This window comes from Phalacrocorax aristotelis, chromosome 15 (assembly GCF_949628215.1).
Source record: "Phalacrocorax aristotelis chromosome 15, bGulAri2.1, whole genome shotgun sequence".
In the NCBI taxonomy this organism is placed as follows: domain Eukaryota; kingdom Metazoa; phylum Chordata; class Aves; order Suliformes; family Phalacrocoracidae; genus Phalacrocorax; species Phalacrocorax aristotelis.
Window position 1 is genome coordinate 15,197,726 of NC_134290.1, and position 16,242 is coordinate 15,213,967.

The window sequence follows — 16,242 nt, forward strand, 5'->3', positions numbered from 1 at the left end:
TGTTTGCATACCCTTGGGTAAAGGCAAGTAGGCTCTGTCAGGATGGAAAGAGGCTGGCAGGGCTCAGGATATCCTCACCTGCTCTGGGTCTCGGAGGCCAGCTCCTAGCGCCTGCCCGTAGATGCAGCATTTCCTACGGCGGCCTGCCAAGCCGTTAGGCAGGCCATTGCCACAACAAATCTCTGTTAATCAAAGCAGCTGCAGAAGAAGTGGCAGGAGAAGGTCAGCGATCTCATTAGAGCCAGGAGGCCCAGGGCCCCCCAGACACCGCGAGGTCTCAGCTTCACAGCTGCAGTGTATTTTGATACCTGGCCTCGAGCAGATTGCATAATTGCACCATGAGGTCACCATCCCTCCTCCTTGATCCTCTCTGAGAACAGGAGGTGGGGATAAGGAAAATCACAAAAACCCAAACACGGGCACTCGGACAACCACCAGGCACAGCGACGCACTCCAGTTTCTGCGGAGAACAACAGACCTCCTCATTTAACTCAGAGATGCAATGCCTTTTTCTCCTTACAAAAAAATGCTTGTTCCCAGAGACACAAACAGGGGCTGTTTGCCGAACAATCGCCCATGGAACAGCGCAGCTTTCCGTAGCGTGGTCAGCAGCGTACGCGGTCTGTGCATACGTTCTAACTTGACATTTTGTACTTGCCTTCGGAGCAACCAGAGCAAAGGCAGCCTAATGCTCTGCTGCTTTTGGGCGGTTCAGGTGAGAGGCAAAACCAGTTTATCCTTACTAGGCCAGAGATGCCAACCTACACTACAGTTATGAGCAATGGGCAGAATTTTCTGCAGTAGCTGCAGATATTTTGAGTACCTGATGCAAGATTCCTATGTAAGGCCATAAATGAAGATCACCCAGCTCTGAGTGCGGGGCTTTGCTGGCTAATTTGGCTTGCCTCCCTCTGCAGACAAAAGCCAGAGCTGTTCCCTGCAAAGGGAAATTCAGAGCAGGAGTTAGAGATGGTCTTAACAGCCCTCTGAAAGAATATGTCTCCCTCTCAGCAAAGGTGGGACTTCACGAGGCTTACTGGCTAACTCAGCTACATAAAGCGTCAGAGGTAAAATCTCAGGATGTCAAAGAGATGATAAAACAATTTTTGCTCTTTTTCCCCATATCATAAATTGGCAGAAGTTTTAGTTCTCCCCTCTCAGATCTTTAACTAAGATTGAGTTGGATTCACCTACAATAAGCCTTGCAAGTTACAGCAATGTGAGTCTGGCTAAGCAGAGTTCTCCCTCCTTACCCAGTTCGTTCTTTGGTTTACACTTTTAAGGCTAGAAGTTCTTAGGATGCATAGTTCTTCTCTGGCAGGATCCTGGCAACTTATGGGTACTTTTGCTACCTGGCGGTTTCCCAGATTGAAGTTACCACCACAGGAGTAAACCTGGCATTCACTGATTACTCAGTAATTGTTGTATGCCAAGGCCTAGACATGCTCATGAAGTGGATAAAATATTGGTAGGAGATAGATAGAAATGCTCTGTAAGAGACATAGGCCAAGGCATAGGACATTTCTACTTTTTTCTTTAATTTCACTGATACTCTTACATCCAGTTGCTCTTACTAGAAACTAAGTGCCAGGTCTTATTCTGAACTCTTCTTCATCCCTCACTGCAGACCAACATTGCAATATTAATTTCCTTCTTCTCATCTTGGCCTGAAAGGGACAAAACCCAGATTGTTTTTCTATGAAGTGATTTGAAAAATATATTTAAAATATGCAAATCCAGTGCTAGGAAAAACCCACCTGACTAGGCAGTGTTCCCTTGGGGGCTGGAACTATTACGCTCATAAAGCAGAACTATTTTAAGCAGAAACCTGTCATTAGCACCTCATAAATTTATCGTGCTATGTTCATGCAACAAATGCGAGTGAGACATGTCGATACAAGAGAAGCCTGACCCTTCCTAGGTCTTATGGCTAAGGAAGCATGCAACGTATCTAAGGTAGCGTCTACCAGGGAGTGCTGGAATTCACATCAACAACCGGCTGTGGACTTTTCAGACTAATCCTTGGAGGGGAATAAAAAAAAGAGGTAACTCTTGTGACTGGACACTCAACAGACAAATAGAGGTTCTCCAATACGGATGCCAGATGCCATATCAAATAAGATCCTACATCTATACAAAGCTGCTATCCCTGTTCTAGTTTGGTTTTTTTTTTTCCAGAAAATACCCTCATTCAAACATACAAGAAAATGTAAAGCTTTAGAAAGAGAAACAAAGGCATCATTTAGAGTGTCTCCTCAGGCAAACAATCATGAATATGATGGGACCATCGTAAATAAAAGTAAGGCAGTGTAATGAAGAGTCCAAGATGCCATAGTCATTTGCTTCAGGGTTTTAATAGGTCAGCATAGGTCTTTTCTCTACTAGAGCAAGTTCTCATTAACAAAGTGTACACAACACACTATAGAAAAAAATAACAGTAAACGATAGGGTTGGTGGGAACTGACAGGGGTTATGAGGGAGTTTCCAGAAGATCAATCTGGTTTTCATTTTCTATAAATTGAACAGGCCAAAGCAGCTCAAATTAAAGAGTAGAAAACATGGTCAGATTGTTTGAACTGCTTGGTAACCAGATGAAATATATAACAAAACAAAAGCTATAGCCCTGCAGTAAAAGTTTTCTTGTAGAGTTCAGTATAAAAGTCCATTGAGCAAGTTACATATGTTCATAGGAATCTGTAGAACTAGTGTTCCCAAATTAACTTGATATATATAACCTCCCAAATACATGGGGGAGACTTATATAATGCAATCCATATGTAGCTTAGGTGCCCAAAAATGCTTCGTTTTGTTTTGAAAATACCAGAAACAGGAGAAAGGGGAACTGAAAGGCAATCCCATGCAAATTTTGCTGGCCACTTCCCAGGCAATAAATTTGGATCTTTAATAGCAAAGAAAACACACACATATACATGTAAGCAAAAAAGAGAGCTGTTTGTGCTTGGACTTCCAGCTGCATGACCCTATTGTTTCATCCACGCACTTCCGATGTTTCACATGTTAGAAGTTTATTGTACGAACATATGGAGAAGGAAGCACTCCCCATGGGAAAGCCAAAACCTGCAAATATTGCCTGTTGCCACTACCGTGCTGCAGAGTTGTTAATGCAACCCTTTGGGAACTGGGTCCTTGTTTCACTAAATGTCACTAGCAGGTGAGAGGGCTTATGCGGAAGACATGGGTAGTGATCCTTATAAAGCAATCAGAGAAAACCCCGTCTCCCTTTCATGCAATATTTTTAACCAGGCTTCTAAATGAGCCACTGCTACAGCTGAGGCTGGCCATTCAGAGGTCATCCTTGCTGTTGGGTGGTATACAAACAGCAACGCTTCCCCCCACCTCGTTGTTCCAGGGTTAGTCTCCTCTTGTGCACTCTGCAAAGGGGAATTTCCAAGACTCCGCCTTTGCCAGGATTTCAGAGGGCAGGATGCTTGTAAATTTTACTTTACTGCCTACACATAAGGAGAGACCATGAGGGCACAGCAGGGAGGGTGTGGGAGAAAGCAGGAAAAAGTATCACAGATACTGCAGCCAGAGGAAAAACTAAGTTCTGGGTTTGTTGTTACAGGGTCCCAAGCAGTGAGCAGTTTATTTTTCCAAATAAATCTGCTTTGCAGACATCCTTTCTTCTTCCCCATTCAAGTTTCAACCAGGAAACCTGGAATAAGTTACTGTTGATTTTAGAGGCAAATCAAAGTGTTCAGCCTGCTAAGCTTGCATTTAAAGTTAATCTTGATGAGCAACTCCTTGGGGCCCTTGTATTCAAATAGTGAGGTCCCAGATTCACCTGAACTGCCCACCCATATATTATTACAGGCAGGAAAACAAGGGAATGGGCAGCCTGGTCTTCAAGTCTCAGTTTTAACAGTAAAGGCTCTGCAGTTTAAGTTAAATCCAGAAAAAAAGATTTCCCTTTAATAAAAACTTAAACAGTCATTCAAAACAGTGGAGTATTTACTAACCAAGACCAGGAGAGGGCTGGATTTAGGTAGAACAAGTGGATTAGATGTCCCATTGCTAATCCCAAATTAAGTATGGTACAGAGCAGGCACACCCTCCTTGGAAAGGCTGAGCAACCAGCTTGCTGGGATTTGGATCAGGTTGGATTTCCAGAGGCATTTCACCCCAGATCTCCTGTATTCAGGTAGCTGTCCTTATTGGCATCCTTGGCACCCGACCCTTGCTACAGTCCTGCTACTCCTTAACGGAGTAATGAAACACAAATGCTACAGAAATGGATCAGTAAGAGATCAGTGAGCTTCCAAAAGTCCCTTCTTCAGAGCTGACGATAGTTCTGCATGGAGGCTTTTACCAGCCCATTTTATTTAGGTGGTTTGATGTTGCAACCTGGCTGCTAATATAAAGAAATGAGAAGAATAAAATACTGGATGAAAATGAGATAGCGCAGCAGGTTATGGCTTGCGTGTGGCAAATTTGCTTTCGTTTTGCCACTTTGAACACCACCCACCCCTGCTTTATATTGAAGCATAATGGTGCTGCCTGTACCCCCCCAGGACCAAGGATTTCACATAATTTAATAGTTTCTGTAATTAGATATTTGTGAAACTCCGAAATCCTCTGATGAAAGGTGCTGTAAAAGTATTACCCACTCTTCTACCATGAAAGGACTCCACCCAAACCCAAATACAGATGATGTCCTCAATGTACATCATTACTAATCCAAGCCAGCAGTACTAGTGGCCTGATTTAAATGCTCCTGAAGTCCCAGATGACTTCTGTGAGCTCCAGTAGGGCCCCAAGAATTCTAGAAAGGAAATATAGGCAAATTAGCCTTTTCTCCGCTCCAAAATTGGAAACTCCTTTTCATTGGTAATGACACAAGAAAGGATATTCAAAATGAATCATAAGGCCATTTGCTGCTGAGAGCTTGTAAGGGGAATTATAATGTTCTTACACTGAGTTTGAGAACTAAGGCTGCCAGTGAGGCATCTCCCTTCTGCTGTATAATTGTATAACGCAAGACCCTGTAGTGCCCCGTCCCTGCTCCACCCTCCTCCTGCCATGGATTTGTGTAAGTAGAAGAGGATTATTTTTCTATTTAGTACTTCCCATACTCAAGGAAGTACCTAACCACCGAGCTGAAGCTGAATACTTATTAGTTATTAGTTATAGACCTGAGATATCAGTGCATAGACTGGCCTTGTGATAATAATAGTGTGTAATGGGAAGGGTTGCTGCACCAGACCAGGTCTAGCTACACTAGTGCTGGTACTAAACATTCCACGAGTTCTTTTTTTTAAAGAAAAAAGACAGGCAGGAAGAAAAAGAATTGAAGATTTTACTACCATTCTTGGTCTGTCATGCAAAGAGGCAGATGGGGAGAACAGTAATTGTTTGTTGGTTACCGCAGGAAAGTTTGTTTGCTGGGTCTTTTTAAACCAGTGCAACAGGATTATTTGCTTCAACCTACCCAGATAGTGAAGAAACAAAAATCACTTCAGCGTTTTCATCTCTAGTGGTACGGCATTATTTCCTTCCTCATAAAGATTACCCACATCATTCCAGAAATCTTCTGCCGCTGGCTTACTTCTCTTACCTTGGCTCCTGCTTCCATCGCCGGCCTTGGCAAACGAGAGAATTACGGTTCAGCTCTACAAAGAGCGAGTCCCATGTGCTGTGCAGGACTTGAGGCCAGCCTCGTCCATCTTCTCAGCTTTCAGCTTCTTCAGTGCTTCAGTAATTAGAATTATCAGGACTAAAACACTGTGGACATTATTGCTGCTTAGCGTGAAGCGAACAAGAGAGCGCCAGATTTACAACACACTGGCCAGACAGAGAATTAAAAAAAGTTACAAATCATTGCCCGGTTCCAGGGATACATACTCCAGGATCTTATTTCACCAGAGACTCCACATGAACTTTAGCCTCTAGGAGAAATCTGCCTGCATTTTTCTAATTGAAATACCAGTCAGACCAGTGGTGGGATGCAAACTAACATGCATGAAAAATAAAGGTTCAATGACCCAAATCAATTATGTTTTAAGGGCACTGCTCTGGACTCAGTAGGAAATATTTTAAACAGGAAAAAGAACTAAATAGGATCATTCATTGAACTGACCTGGAAATGAGACAGAAATTTTGTAAATAAGAAGTTCAATGCAAGCCAGTTTTATGTACCAACTGTAGTGGATTAAAAAAATCCAAAATAAAAAAACCCAAGCCCAGATATTTCTTAGGCTCAAATAATGTTTCAGATTTCTGGGTACTAAAGAGAACAGTACAATAAAACAAAGCAATTCTCCTGCCTTGCTTGAGCACAGGCAGTCTTACACAGTTTACGTCCAGACATTAAAAAAAAAAGCAGTTTGTAGAAATCCTGAAACTGCATCTTTATTAAAATAGGACAACCTGCAGGTCTCCCGTATAAAACAAAAATAATAATTTAAAGCAAAAACAACATCTGAAGATCAGAACCAGCTACTGTGGCTGGGTTTTTAAAGCATATACGCACAAGCCAGGGAGAAACAGCTCTGCTGCTTCAGGATATACGATTATAGCTGCTCCCCAAACTGGCCGAACATCCAAACTCTCCACACAGTAAATATCTGCCAAGGTACATTGTAAACACAGTAGGAAGCAGCTATGGCAATTAATCAAGATATAAAGAAAAGAGGAGAGACCAATCATTTTTCTACTCCTACAGCACAGAGTTCTTTCACAAACAGTGAAGAGATTAACAGATATTAAGCTCATTGCCAACAAAACTTTCAGATTCTTTGAAGGTGCCTTATTTGTCTGGATTGGCTTCGTTTCCTGAGACAGCAAGACAGCCACGTGTGCATATGTGGTGCTTTACAGTGGCCTATAAAGCAATAGCTACCTGGACCTAAAAATCCCATTAAAGCATTACCAAAATAACCCCCACACCTGGCAGCAGCTGGGATTGGAACCAGATGTGCAGTACATCTGGTAAAGAATGGGGCTGCTGCTAGAGCCGCCTGAGGGACGTACTGTTACAGTCCAACATTTGTCCGGAGAGACTTGATAAAAGTTATATATTTTGCCTCCACTTTTCTCAAGGCAGAGGTTGACCAGTAACAGACCTATTGTGTGTCAATTTAAAACATTTCAGAATTTCCATATCCTTCCCCCCTCGTCAGAGGTGTATATTTTGCTGCTCCAGTTGCATAATTTACTGATTCAGCTGCATGCTTGGTTGATCTGGCAGGAGACTAGTACAGTAGTTGAGATTCTGGATACATTGCCAATTGTGCAGCGCGCTTTGTTGATCAGGGTCGTAGAATTTAATAGCTGAAATTTCATACACTTTACTAATCAGGCCACATTCTTTGCTAATTGAGGTGCATATTTTAGTAGTTGATTTTTTTTTTTAATCCTTCACTGATCTTGGGAAGGATCCTGCTCCCTCTGAAACCAGTGGTAATTTTGCCATAGTCCTCAGTGGAAGCAGGACTAAGACTTTCACTAGAGGGTCTAGGATCACTAAGATTTCTTCTCTTAAAAGGAACAAGAAAAGCTACATTTTTCTCTTTAAGCCAGCAAGATGAAGGATGGCACTGGCATAGAGAACTCCTCCACAGGGATTTGATTAAACAGATAATATTTTATGGACATAGAGAGACATAATTTTGACTATGTTATTCTTTCATCAGGCTTACATTCTTCCTTCAGGATAAACAAGCAGCTTATCTGCACATCTTGTTCCATTTGATACAGACACACAGGAGGAAACATCGTGCACCTTATCTTCAAATTTTCTTTCATTTGATCTAACTCCTATTTTTAAATTGCCATCGTACTCAGTGAAGGATTCCAGAGAGGGCTCTACTTTGCCATAAAACATGTTTCAAACATCCACGCTACCCCACAGCATCCCAAAGTTCCTCAACGCTGACTGGCAGAGACCACCTTCCCAGATGAAAAGAACAATTCAGTTTCCTACACCTCATGCAGATTTGCCCTTTCCAAGGCAGCTTCTGTTATGTTTTTATATTGTTAGCTCTAAGCCAGAAGACAACTCATAAATCTTTGCATACCTTTTTTTCAACTGCTAAATTGAACTACATTTGAACCACCGACTTAAGAGTGGGATGTGTGGTTTTTTTACTAGCATAGCAACACTATCAGAATGTAGCCAAAAAAAGATAAAAATAATGAAGCCTACGCGGCGTAGTGCAGTCCTTGATGAGTGAAGAGCAACTGCAACTTACTCAAGAAAATAACAAAAACAGGGAGCAAGAGATGTTCGCGCACGTCTGCACGCACAGATTTCACTGTCACATTTAGGAAGATAAGCAATAGAAAATGCCTAAGTTTCATTCTGCAAAAGAAATTGTCCAGTATGATCAGGGACTATAGACAGCATGTGATCAAAAGAATAATTGACACAGCAAGAAGTCAAGTCTGGGAAAGTACGCGGGAGGCTGCTGCTTCTTCATTAAGGAGGCAGTTCCTTTTCTATAGTGCTGTTGATCAGTACTTTAGTTCAGATGCTGCCTGATGGGAAATCAAACAGTCCTGATTTCAGAGTTAGAGAACAAGAGAAGTTGGCTAGGAAACATAGAAAAAAAGGAAAATCAAGCAAAAATTACACAGCTTGCTGATGCATTCAGCGTCCCACCTTTGCTGTTCACACCCACAGCCACACCACACAGATAGTACTGGGTCCACCTAATGTATGTACGGGCAAAGTCAGAACAAAACTAGGATGGGAAGGATGTAAAAACTTAGGGCAGCAGGCAAGTTCTGCAGTTTAATAACAGAAGTATGCAGCTGGATGAGGGAGTTGTTCATGTCTAGTAACAACAGGAGAGGGTAAGCTTGCAGGTTACGCGGTGCAACTCTGAGTTAAAAGAGAAACAAAAGGCAAAACTCCACAACCATTCAGTTCAGTAGGTTTAAGATTCATCTTTGTAAAGCTAATACTTAGTACTTCAGTGCCAGAAATGTGGCTTAATTAAGACGTTCTCACTGTAGCTATCTTCACTAGGATACCAGAGTGAGATAAAACATCTTCGTTTCAACCACAAAGTCATTGCTATGTTTGTATGTGCTGTGGCAGGGAGCTGGTGTACCAGGCAGAGTTACAGTGCTGTTTTCCACCACGGAAAACATCCCCCCACCTTTGTTCTTTATAGATACACACAAACACACAACAAGAGACATAAGCGTATGGAATATTATTTTCTCACAGTGTAGTGGCTCATGTTTTATAGATCTGAGAATCTCTACGAGAAGTGTCAAATCTTGCTCCTGTCAGGGTCCGTGGGAAAAGTCCCACTCCCCTTGGCAGGGCCAGGACTGGTTACCCTTCCCAAAGCACGGGGCGACTGTTTGCTCTGCAGCTGCTCCTCATTGCGGGGCACTCTGTGCTTCCTCGTCTGCCTTTCCATCACCGCTCTGGTTCCCCCAGTGCTCACCCAGTGGCTCCCAACCCATGCCAAGATCCCTGCCCTGGGAGCTGTAGCTGTCATCTGCACGGCCGGCCTGCTCTCCGAGCTGCCGGCGAGGCGCGCAGCACCGGGGAGCGCGGGGACAGTAGCACAGCACAAGGTGGTTCGTTTGGGCTCCTCACGCCGGCCTACGCCTTGTTAGGGGTGTCTCTGGGCAAGTGCTCTGAGTTCTGCTGGAAATGCTGTTCTATCGGTTTCCGCGGGGCTTGCACCGCGGATTTCTGGCTGTACCGTTGCGGGGAGGGTGATCCAGAGACAGACTCCCGCAGCATCCTCTCTCCCGGTGCCTTTGGGACTCCGAGGCGAGTCGCCAGCCCCGGGAGGGGAACCCAAACCCCTCGCGGTGCAGGGGCCGAGGGGACCCCGCGGTCCGGGCAAAGCCTCCCCGGCAGCCCCGCTACATCCCTCCCCCGGGAGCCGCCGCGCATCCTTCCTCCGGGGCGCACCGCTGCATCCCTCGTCCCGGGAGCCCCGGCCCCCTCGCCGGCCCCGGCGGCTCGCCCTGCCCGCTGCACGCCGAGCCCCGGGGCACCCCCTCCCCTCGGGTTTGCCGCCCTCCGGTGCCGCGGGGGTTACCTTGCCTCCCGCCCCGCCGAGGCAGAGAGCCGCGGCCGCCGCCAGGACGAGCCCGGCGCCGGGGAAGCTCCGGAGCATGGCGCGGGGCGCTGAGCCGAGCCCAGCCGTGCCGCGCCGAGCCGAGCTTTGCGCTGCCGAGCCGAGCCGTGCCCCGAGCGGGAGCCGCTGACAGCGACCCCCCGAGCCCGGCCTCCCCGCCCCGAGCCCCCTCCCCCGGCCGCTCCCGGCCCCTGCCCTCCCCCGGGGGGTCACCTGCGGTGCGGAGCTCGGCGGGGTCGGAGCGGGGCTGCCCGGGGCTCTGTCCTCCCCGGGGGTGGGAAGAGGCAGCCCAACCCCCCGAGCAGCCTGCTGGAGCGGGCTCCCGCCGCCAAGAGTTCCCCCTCCTGTGCGGTGGGGAGATGGAGAGGCGGGTGTCCCGGCGCTGGGACACCCGGGCAGCGCAGCCCGCCGGTGTCCGGACCCCCGCCAGACCCTGGAGCCCAGGCAGGGGAGTGAATTGCCAGAGCGATGGGAGACAGGAAAAGAGCTCAGGTTTTCCAAGGAGGAAAAAAAATCACCCCAGCTTCATCCGAGCGCGAAGCAAAGGACAGGGGAGGAATATTCCCGGGCATCCTGGGGAGCCCAAAGGGAAGGAGCCGCACAAAAACTAGCGGTCGGGGTACAGCAGGCACTTAACCTTTCTGGAGGTGATGGGAGGGCAGGGGACACTCCGTTTCTGAGGCAGTTTTCTGGTTTTCCGAATGAGACCCTCTCCTGTGCCGCGTCCAGTCACGCCGCATGCTGCAATGAGGGTCAGGCAGCCCCACAGTCCCCAGCAACCCAAAATGACTCTGTCCTTGCAGGTGGCAGCAAACACACAGCACTAGCTGCAGTTAATTCTGCTATCCTGTAGGAAAAGTTGCAACAATCTATTTTAAAAGTAGAAGAGTTTGACAAAATACAGCGGTTTTACACTGGGAGCTGCTTTTTGTAGCTCGGTTACCCCCTCACAGTGAGCAGCACAAGGAGCCTTCACAGATCCAGCTCTGTCTGGCACAGGAGGGGAATCTGCCAAGAGGCAGGGTGTTACAGGGTTTCTTACACTTTTCCCAAAAAATTCTTGTGCCAGCCACTACTGGAAAAGGGGAAATGGACTAGCCAGGCTGCTGGGCTGCGCTGGCATCCCAGTTCCTGAATTCCTCTTTCCCAAAGAGCAGAGATTAACCTGGTTTCCAGAGGACAATGTAATCACTGGGAAAAAACAATGCGTAATACCTTCAGTTGGTGTCCAAGTGCGTACGTATAATAAGCATCAAGTTGGAGGACTGGTGTTGAAGAAACGCATTTGTTTTCATAAATGCGTGATTGTACTTTGTGTTTGACTTTCCATATTGTCATTTCATTGCATAAATTGGAAGTAATGCCTTGAATTTATATGTTGTAACGCAAGCGGGAGAGGCGACTGCAGTCCGGCATTAAATGCATGCTGACACTGGGCTCCTGCGCATTCCAGGGCTATTCACGTATTCTGTGGGTCTGATGTCCTGTCTATAAAAAATAATGCTTACTCTCAAAGGGGCAAGACAGATACCCATGCAATCTTTGCAGTGCTTGAGATGAAGCTGCCTGTTACCCTTTATCGTACAACCTGGGGATACCTAGAAAAAGTAACAACATGATTAATTAGTCCAAGGGGGAGAGGGAATCAGGGACAGGACTCCAACTGCTCGCTGCCCTCCTGGACCACGCCGCCTCCCTGGGAAATTTGCATTTGCTAATGCAGAAATAGCCCTTTGATGGAAGAGCACATGAGGAACATCTTGATAGCTTAATTGGGTTGTTTATCCTTCTTGCACTGAAGGCAGAAGATGCAAATAAATCTTTGTGCGGCCAATTCTTATTTCACACTTTTCTTTTCAGGGCAAATTCTGTGTAAATGATGTTCCTAGGCTATGACCTTGTCAGTTATTTACTGTGATTGCTCATGTTCAAATTTACATTTTGCTCCTCCTGGGTAATATTTCTTAGAGTTACCTGTCAACTGAAAAAGCATATATAACTGCATTATATCTATTCTGAATAAACACATAACCCAGGACTCTTGGCATCTCTGGCAGGAGGGGTTTTCTGAGAGGAAAGGGATTTATTTCCGAGCAGAACACTTCTGCCTGAAGGGCAGCCTGGTCTCTGTAGCACAGCGCTGTGGTGCATGGCTTTTCTTAACACTCACAGTTAAATCTCAGGGCGATGTCACCATAAATGTATGTTAAGCTTTGAAAAATCCCTGAAACAAGAAATCTACTTTTTTTCCACATGACTCTCAGTGTGGCAGAAGTAAATACAGATTCCATCTGCTGTTTCCTTATGTTAATGCACAGGTGTTGAGGACGTAAGTCAAGGACTAGCTGGCAGAAAAGGGTAGTCAGAAAGTTACTTTCTTCTTCACTTGGACAGGGTTGGAATAATAATATAAAAATATCTAAATGAAAGAGCGAGAACAGGCCCAAGTCTGGCAATGCAGCTCTCTTTTTAAGGATCTTACATCCCTGTTATTTGGATTCCTTTCCAGGGGTCATCTGAGTGCAGGCGCCTGTAATCCTTTCGAGGCAAAGAGGCTGCTCCGGGGGCTATGCTGCTGTTCCAGGCTGTAGACCTTGAGCATGTAGCACAGACACAAATGTATGCTGATTTCTCATGTTTGTGTTTACTCTGTTCTTGGCCTAGCATATTCTGTCAATACATCTTTGTTCCCTGATCTCAGCATCCCTCTGCTAGCAGGACCTGCCCACACAACACTTCATCACTACTGCTTAGTATTGACTTAGCATCTAGAATTAAGGATCAAACTAATAGCAGTCTGCCCGTAAGTGTTTTCAGCTCAGATTGGTGACCCTTTCAAGCCATAGTTTTTATGAAGATTATGTTTTATATTTATGAGCTCCCTCTGCAAGCAGCCGGTGGGACTTTGTATGGGCACGGACAGCTTCCCACACCAGGCAGCATGGAAACCTGGGTCCAAAAGGTCTCTAACCACCAGCTGAAGCCAACAGCCACGAGGCCAGGTTTGCAGGTGGTGCACTGGGCCTGCAAGCAGGGCTTCTAATGCCCCTTCCACGGAACATCTGGCTGGCGAGCTGGCTTCCCGTGGTGTCTGGCCCAGCTGCCCATTAGACAGCCATGCGATACTGCTGGAGGTATATCAGCGATAGATTTACTGGAAGGATCAACAAAGGACAGAAGGGTAAAAGGGATTTTGCTTCCTCCCTACTCTTTATTTCCTATCTTCACTCTCTATGGCTCCACCTCTCACGTAGTTGCCACGCAGCCCAGGTCCAAGCAGTGCCCCATTCCCACCGCATATCGGGAAGGGGAGATGCAGGTGTGACTGCACACATCCCCAGACAGACAAGGCCAAGCCTCTTGCACAGTTGTGGAGACACCTTTAAGAAAGTAAATGTCCTGTTCTCTGTGTTGGGCTCCCTGTGGAAAAATTCAAGGTTTCCATGCTCTTTTAGCAAGTCCTTCCAAGGACTGGCCGATGTTACCTATGGTGCTGTGCCATTTTGAGGGCTCTTGAAATGCTGAAGCAAGCACTACATTTCAGTGGCACCGTAACATTTATGAAGTTAGTGGATAGGTCTTGTGTGTGTAATGGCAGCACTTTCTTAACCAGTAGCCCCAGGCTGGGAAAGTAATTTCCAGGGAAAAAAAAAAAGGTAGTAGAAACTTACTGCTTCCAGGCTGGCAGCAAAAATCATTTATTGTGGGAAATCTAAGCTTAAAACCACTAAACTCCAGTAATTTCCATCCACTCTCACACACACTGATACATGGAAAGAGAGCTTTCTGAATTGATGTCCTTAAATATGTAAGGCATCCCGATAGCAAAAGTAACCCTCCTCGCCCAGGGAGACTATAAAGGAATGTCCCACAGAAATTAATGCAGCTCTTAGCAGTTTCTGTTTTTCAAGACAGCTGGTGTGACCAAACTGAATCCAGCTTTAAACAGGAGGAGGGCATTGGCAAGATACTTTCAGTAACATGGCCTTAAATCTTAGTTTATTCTCTGTACACAAGAGTTCTCATCTGCAAAACTTCTGGTTACACAACGTGGCTTTTTATGCTTTCCCAGCCTTCTCTTTTGTAGAGTAGAAGTTGATTAAATCCATTCTGAGCCGTGTTGTTATATCAGACGTGGCACAGTTACATCTGAGTGTCTCCCCTGTTTATAGAAGTGAGTCAGGAAAGTAACACTTTAAATAATTATCCATGCTAGAACAGACATGCTAAAAATTGCTTAGCTAGAACGCTGTATAAATGTTTCACATATGTAAATAATATTTGTAAGTAAAGAACAGATACAAATAAAATGTTAGGGCAGTGTTTAATAAAGCACATTTCTGAAGACCTGAATTCTAGTTCCATAGTCTGTATTTAACACAAAATTATTTTTTTCCTCAGCAGCTGTGAGAGGAGAGCTGGATAACTGAGCTTGATTGCAGTCTGCCAGTAATAGAGCTATTTATATGTGGGTAGCGCAGGTTTCTTTTTTAATGAAGTTTTTGCAGACCTAGTGACACCAAATAATAGCAATATATAAGCAGAAAAACATGCAATAAGCACAGGGAATTGGAACACGGTGTTGTCAGTGGTTAGAGAAAAGGCCTCTGCTAAGGAAATATTTAGAAAAACATGTTTGTACCTAGAACAGCTGTGAGTGGAAAGCACCACGCATGGGCTTTGTGCTGTGCAGAGAGTGCCACCCTCTGCTTCTGCAGAGTATGGAGCCTTTCTCTCTTACCTGACTCTTCCTCTTTTGCTAGTGCAATTCTCACGCACACAGAACAAGTTATAAAAATACCCCGCTGGATAGGTAACTCTGCAAATGGTGTGTCATTCCCTGTTAATTTTAATTGTTAGCTCAGCTCTTTAATTTGGCATTATATACCTGTTTTGGTTTTTTTTTTGGTCAGAGCAAAAGTGACTACATTTGCCTTCCCCTTCTAGGGGCAAGGCCCTGTGCATTCCTGAAAAAGACAATTCCTATTAAGGTCTGAGCAAGCTGACTTGGAAAGAAGGTGGCACAACAGCTCCAGCACACAGCCTAGTTGCAGGGTGAAAGAATGCTGCAGCTGGCTGTGGTAAAAGGACTCGTGGTACCTTCTGATTTTTATATTTGGAGAATAAAAGAGTTCAAGAGGAGCTTGAATAGACTTTGGGATAAGCCATGGGCCCTTTCCGTGCTGGAGTCAGAGACTGCAGTTTATAAAAACAAGTCTCCTGCAAATTTAAAAGAATCCCTGCACTTAAAGGCCTCGTTTGTGATAGTGACAATTTTTCTGGCTTTTTAAACAACTACCATGACATTCCCCTGTTGTGCTAAAACTTACGTCACTGGTGATAGATATCGTTTAGTGAGAAGGATTCTCTTTCTCATTCAGGCAGCCTGTTTAAGCCTGCTGCAGCTTTGTGCCCCACTTGGGCATTTGTCTCCGAACAACTGGTTGTTCCTGTAGTAGGGGGGTTGGTGCCATGCGGCAGACTAGTAAGTAAAAAAGAGATGCTTTGGAGCTTTACCCAAGCAATACATTGTCCTAGAGAGGTAGGATCAAAGTCAAGGAGCAAACATAGACAAATACTCCAACCGAACAGCTACATTAGTGACGCAACAGTTCTTGAGTTCTCTGCAGGAGGCAAAACACCAACTTTTTACATTCTTAAAAGAAAATCAAAGCAACAGATTGAACAGATTGATTAAGCATTCAAGTCTTCCTCACCATATTGTCCCTGACATCTTCTGCGGAAGAGTATCCAGCGAAGGTCACTACTAAAGAATTTGAAACACGCATTCCTGCACGGGAGTTCTCTGGGACTCCTCTCAAATCTCAGCGGAGGCTCATTCTGTCAACGTCCCTTTCACTCAGGTCTCCTTCACCCATACTTGTAAACCCCACATAGGGTTTACAAATGCCGAACGTGTGTGTCCAGCCAAGAAGGTCACGTCCCAGTTCCCACTGGTACCGAGCCTGGGACTGCCCACTCGTACAGGCACCTGGCTCAGGCATCGGGACAGCAGGAGGCTGCTGTTCTCTGAATCCAAATATACTTTCTCCAACCACTAGTGCAGATCCCTTACCGAGACAGTGTTTGTGAATTTGGGAACAGTAAAAGGTGTTTCATTCAGTAGGGTCCCGAAGAAGATTGCGCTGAGGCCCACGCTTAAGGCAGTCTTTCT

General features: G+C 45.5%; 1 protein-coding gene across 1 annotated transcript in view; it reads right to left on the bottom strand.

Moving 5' to 3' along the window:
• LOC142064843 (uncharacterized) overlaps positions 1 to 10,164 on the bottom strand; it is a 34,644-nt gene extending 24,480 nt beyond the window's left edge. Inside the window, exon 1 of the mRNA XM_075110319.1 lies at positions 10,029 to 10,164. Coding sequence (XP_074966420.1) covers positions 10,029 to 10,106 — 78 coding nt within the window. The 5' untranslated portion in view covers positions 10,107 to 10,164. The remainder of the gene's footprint in view (positions 1 to 10,028) is intronic.
• Positions 10,165 to 16,242: the final 6,078 nt, after the last annotated feature.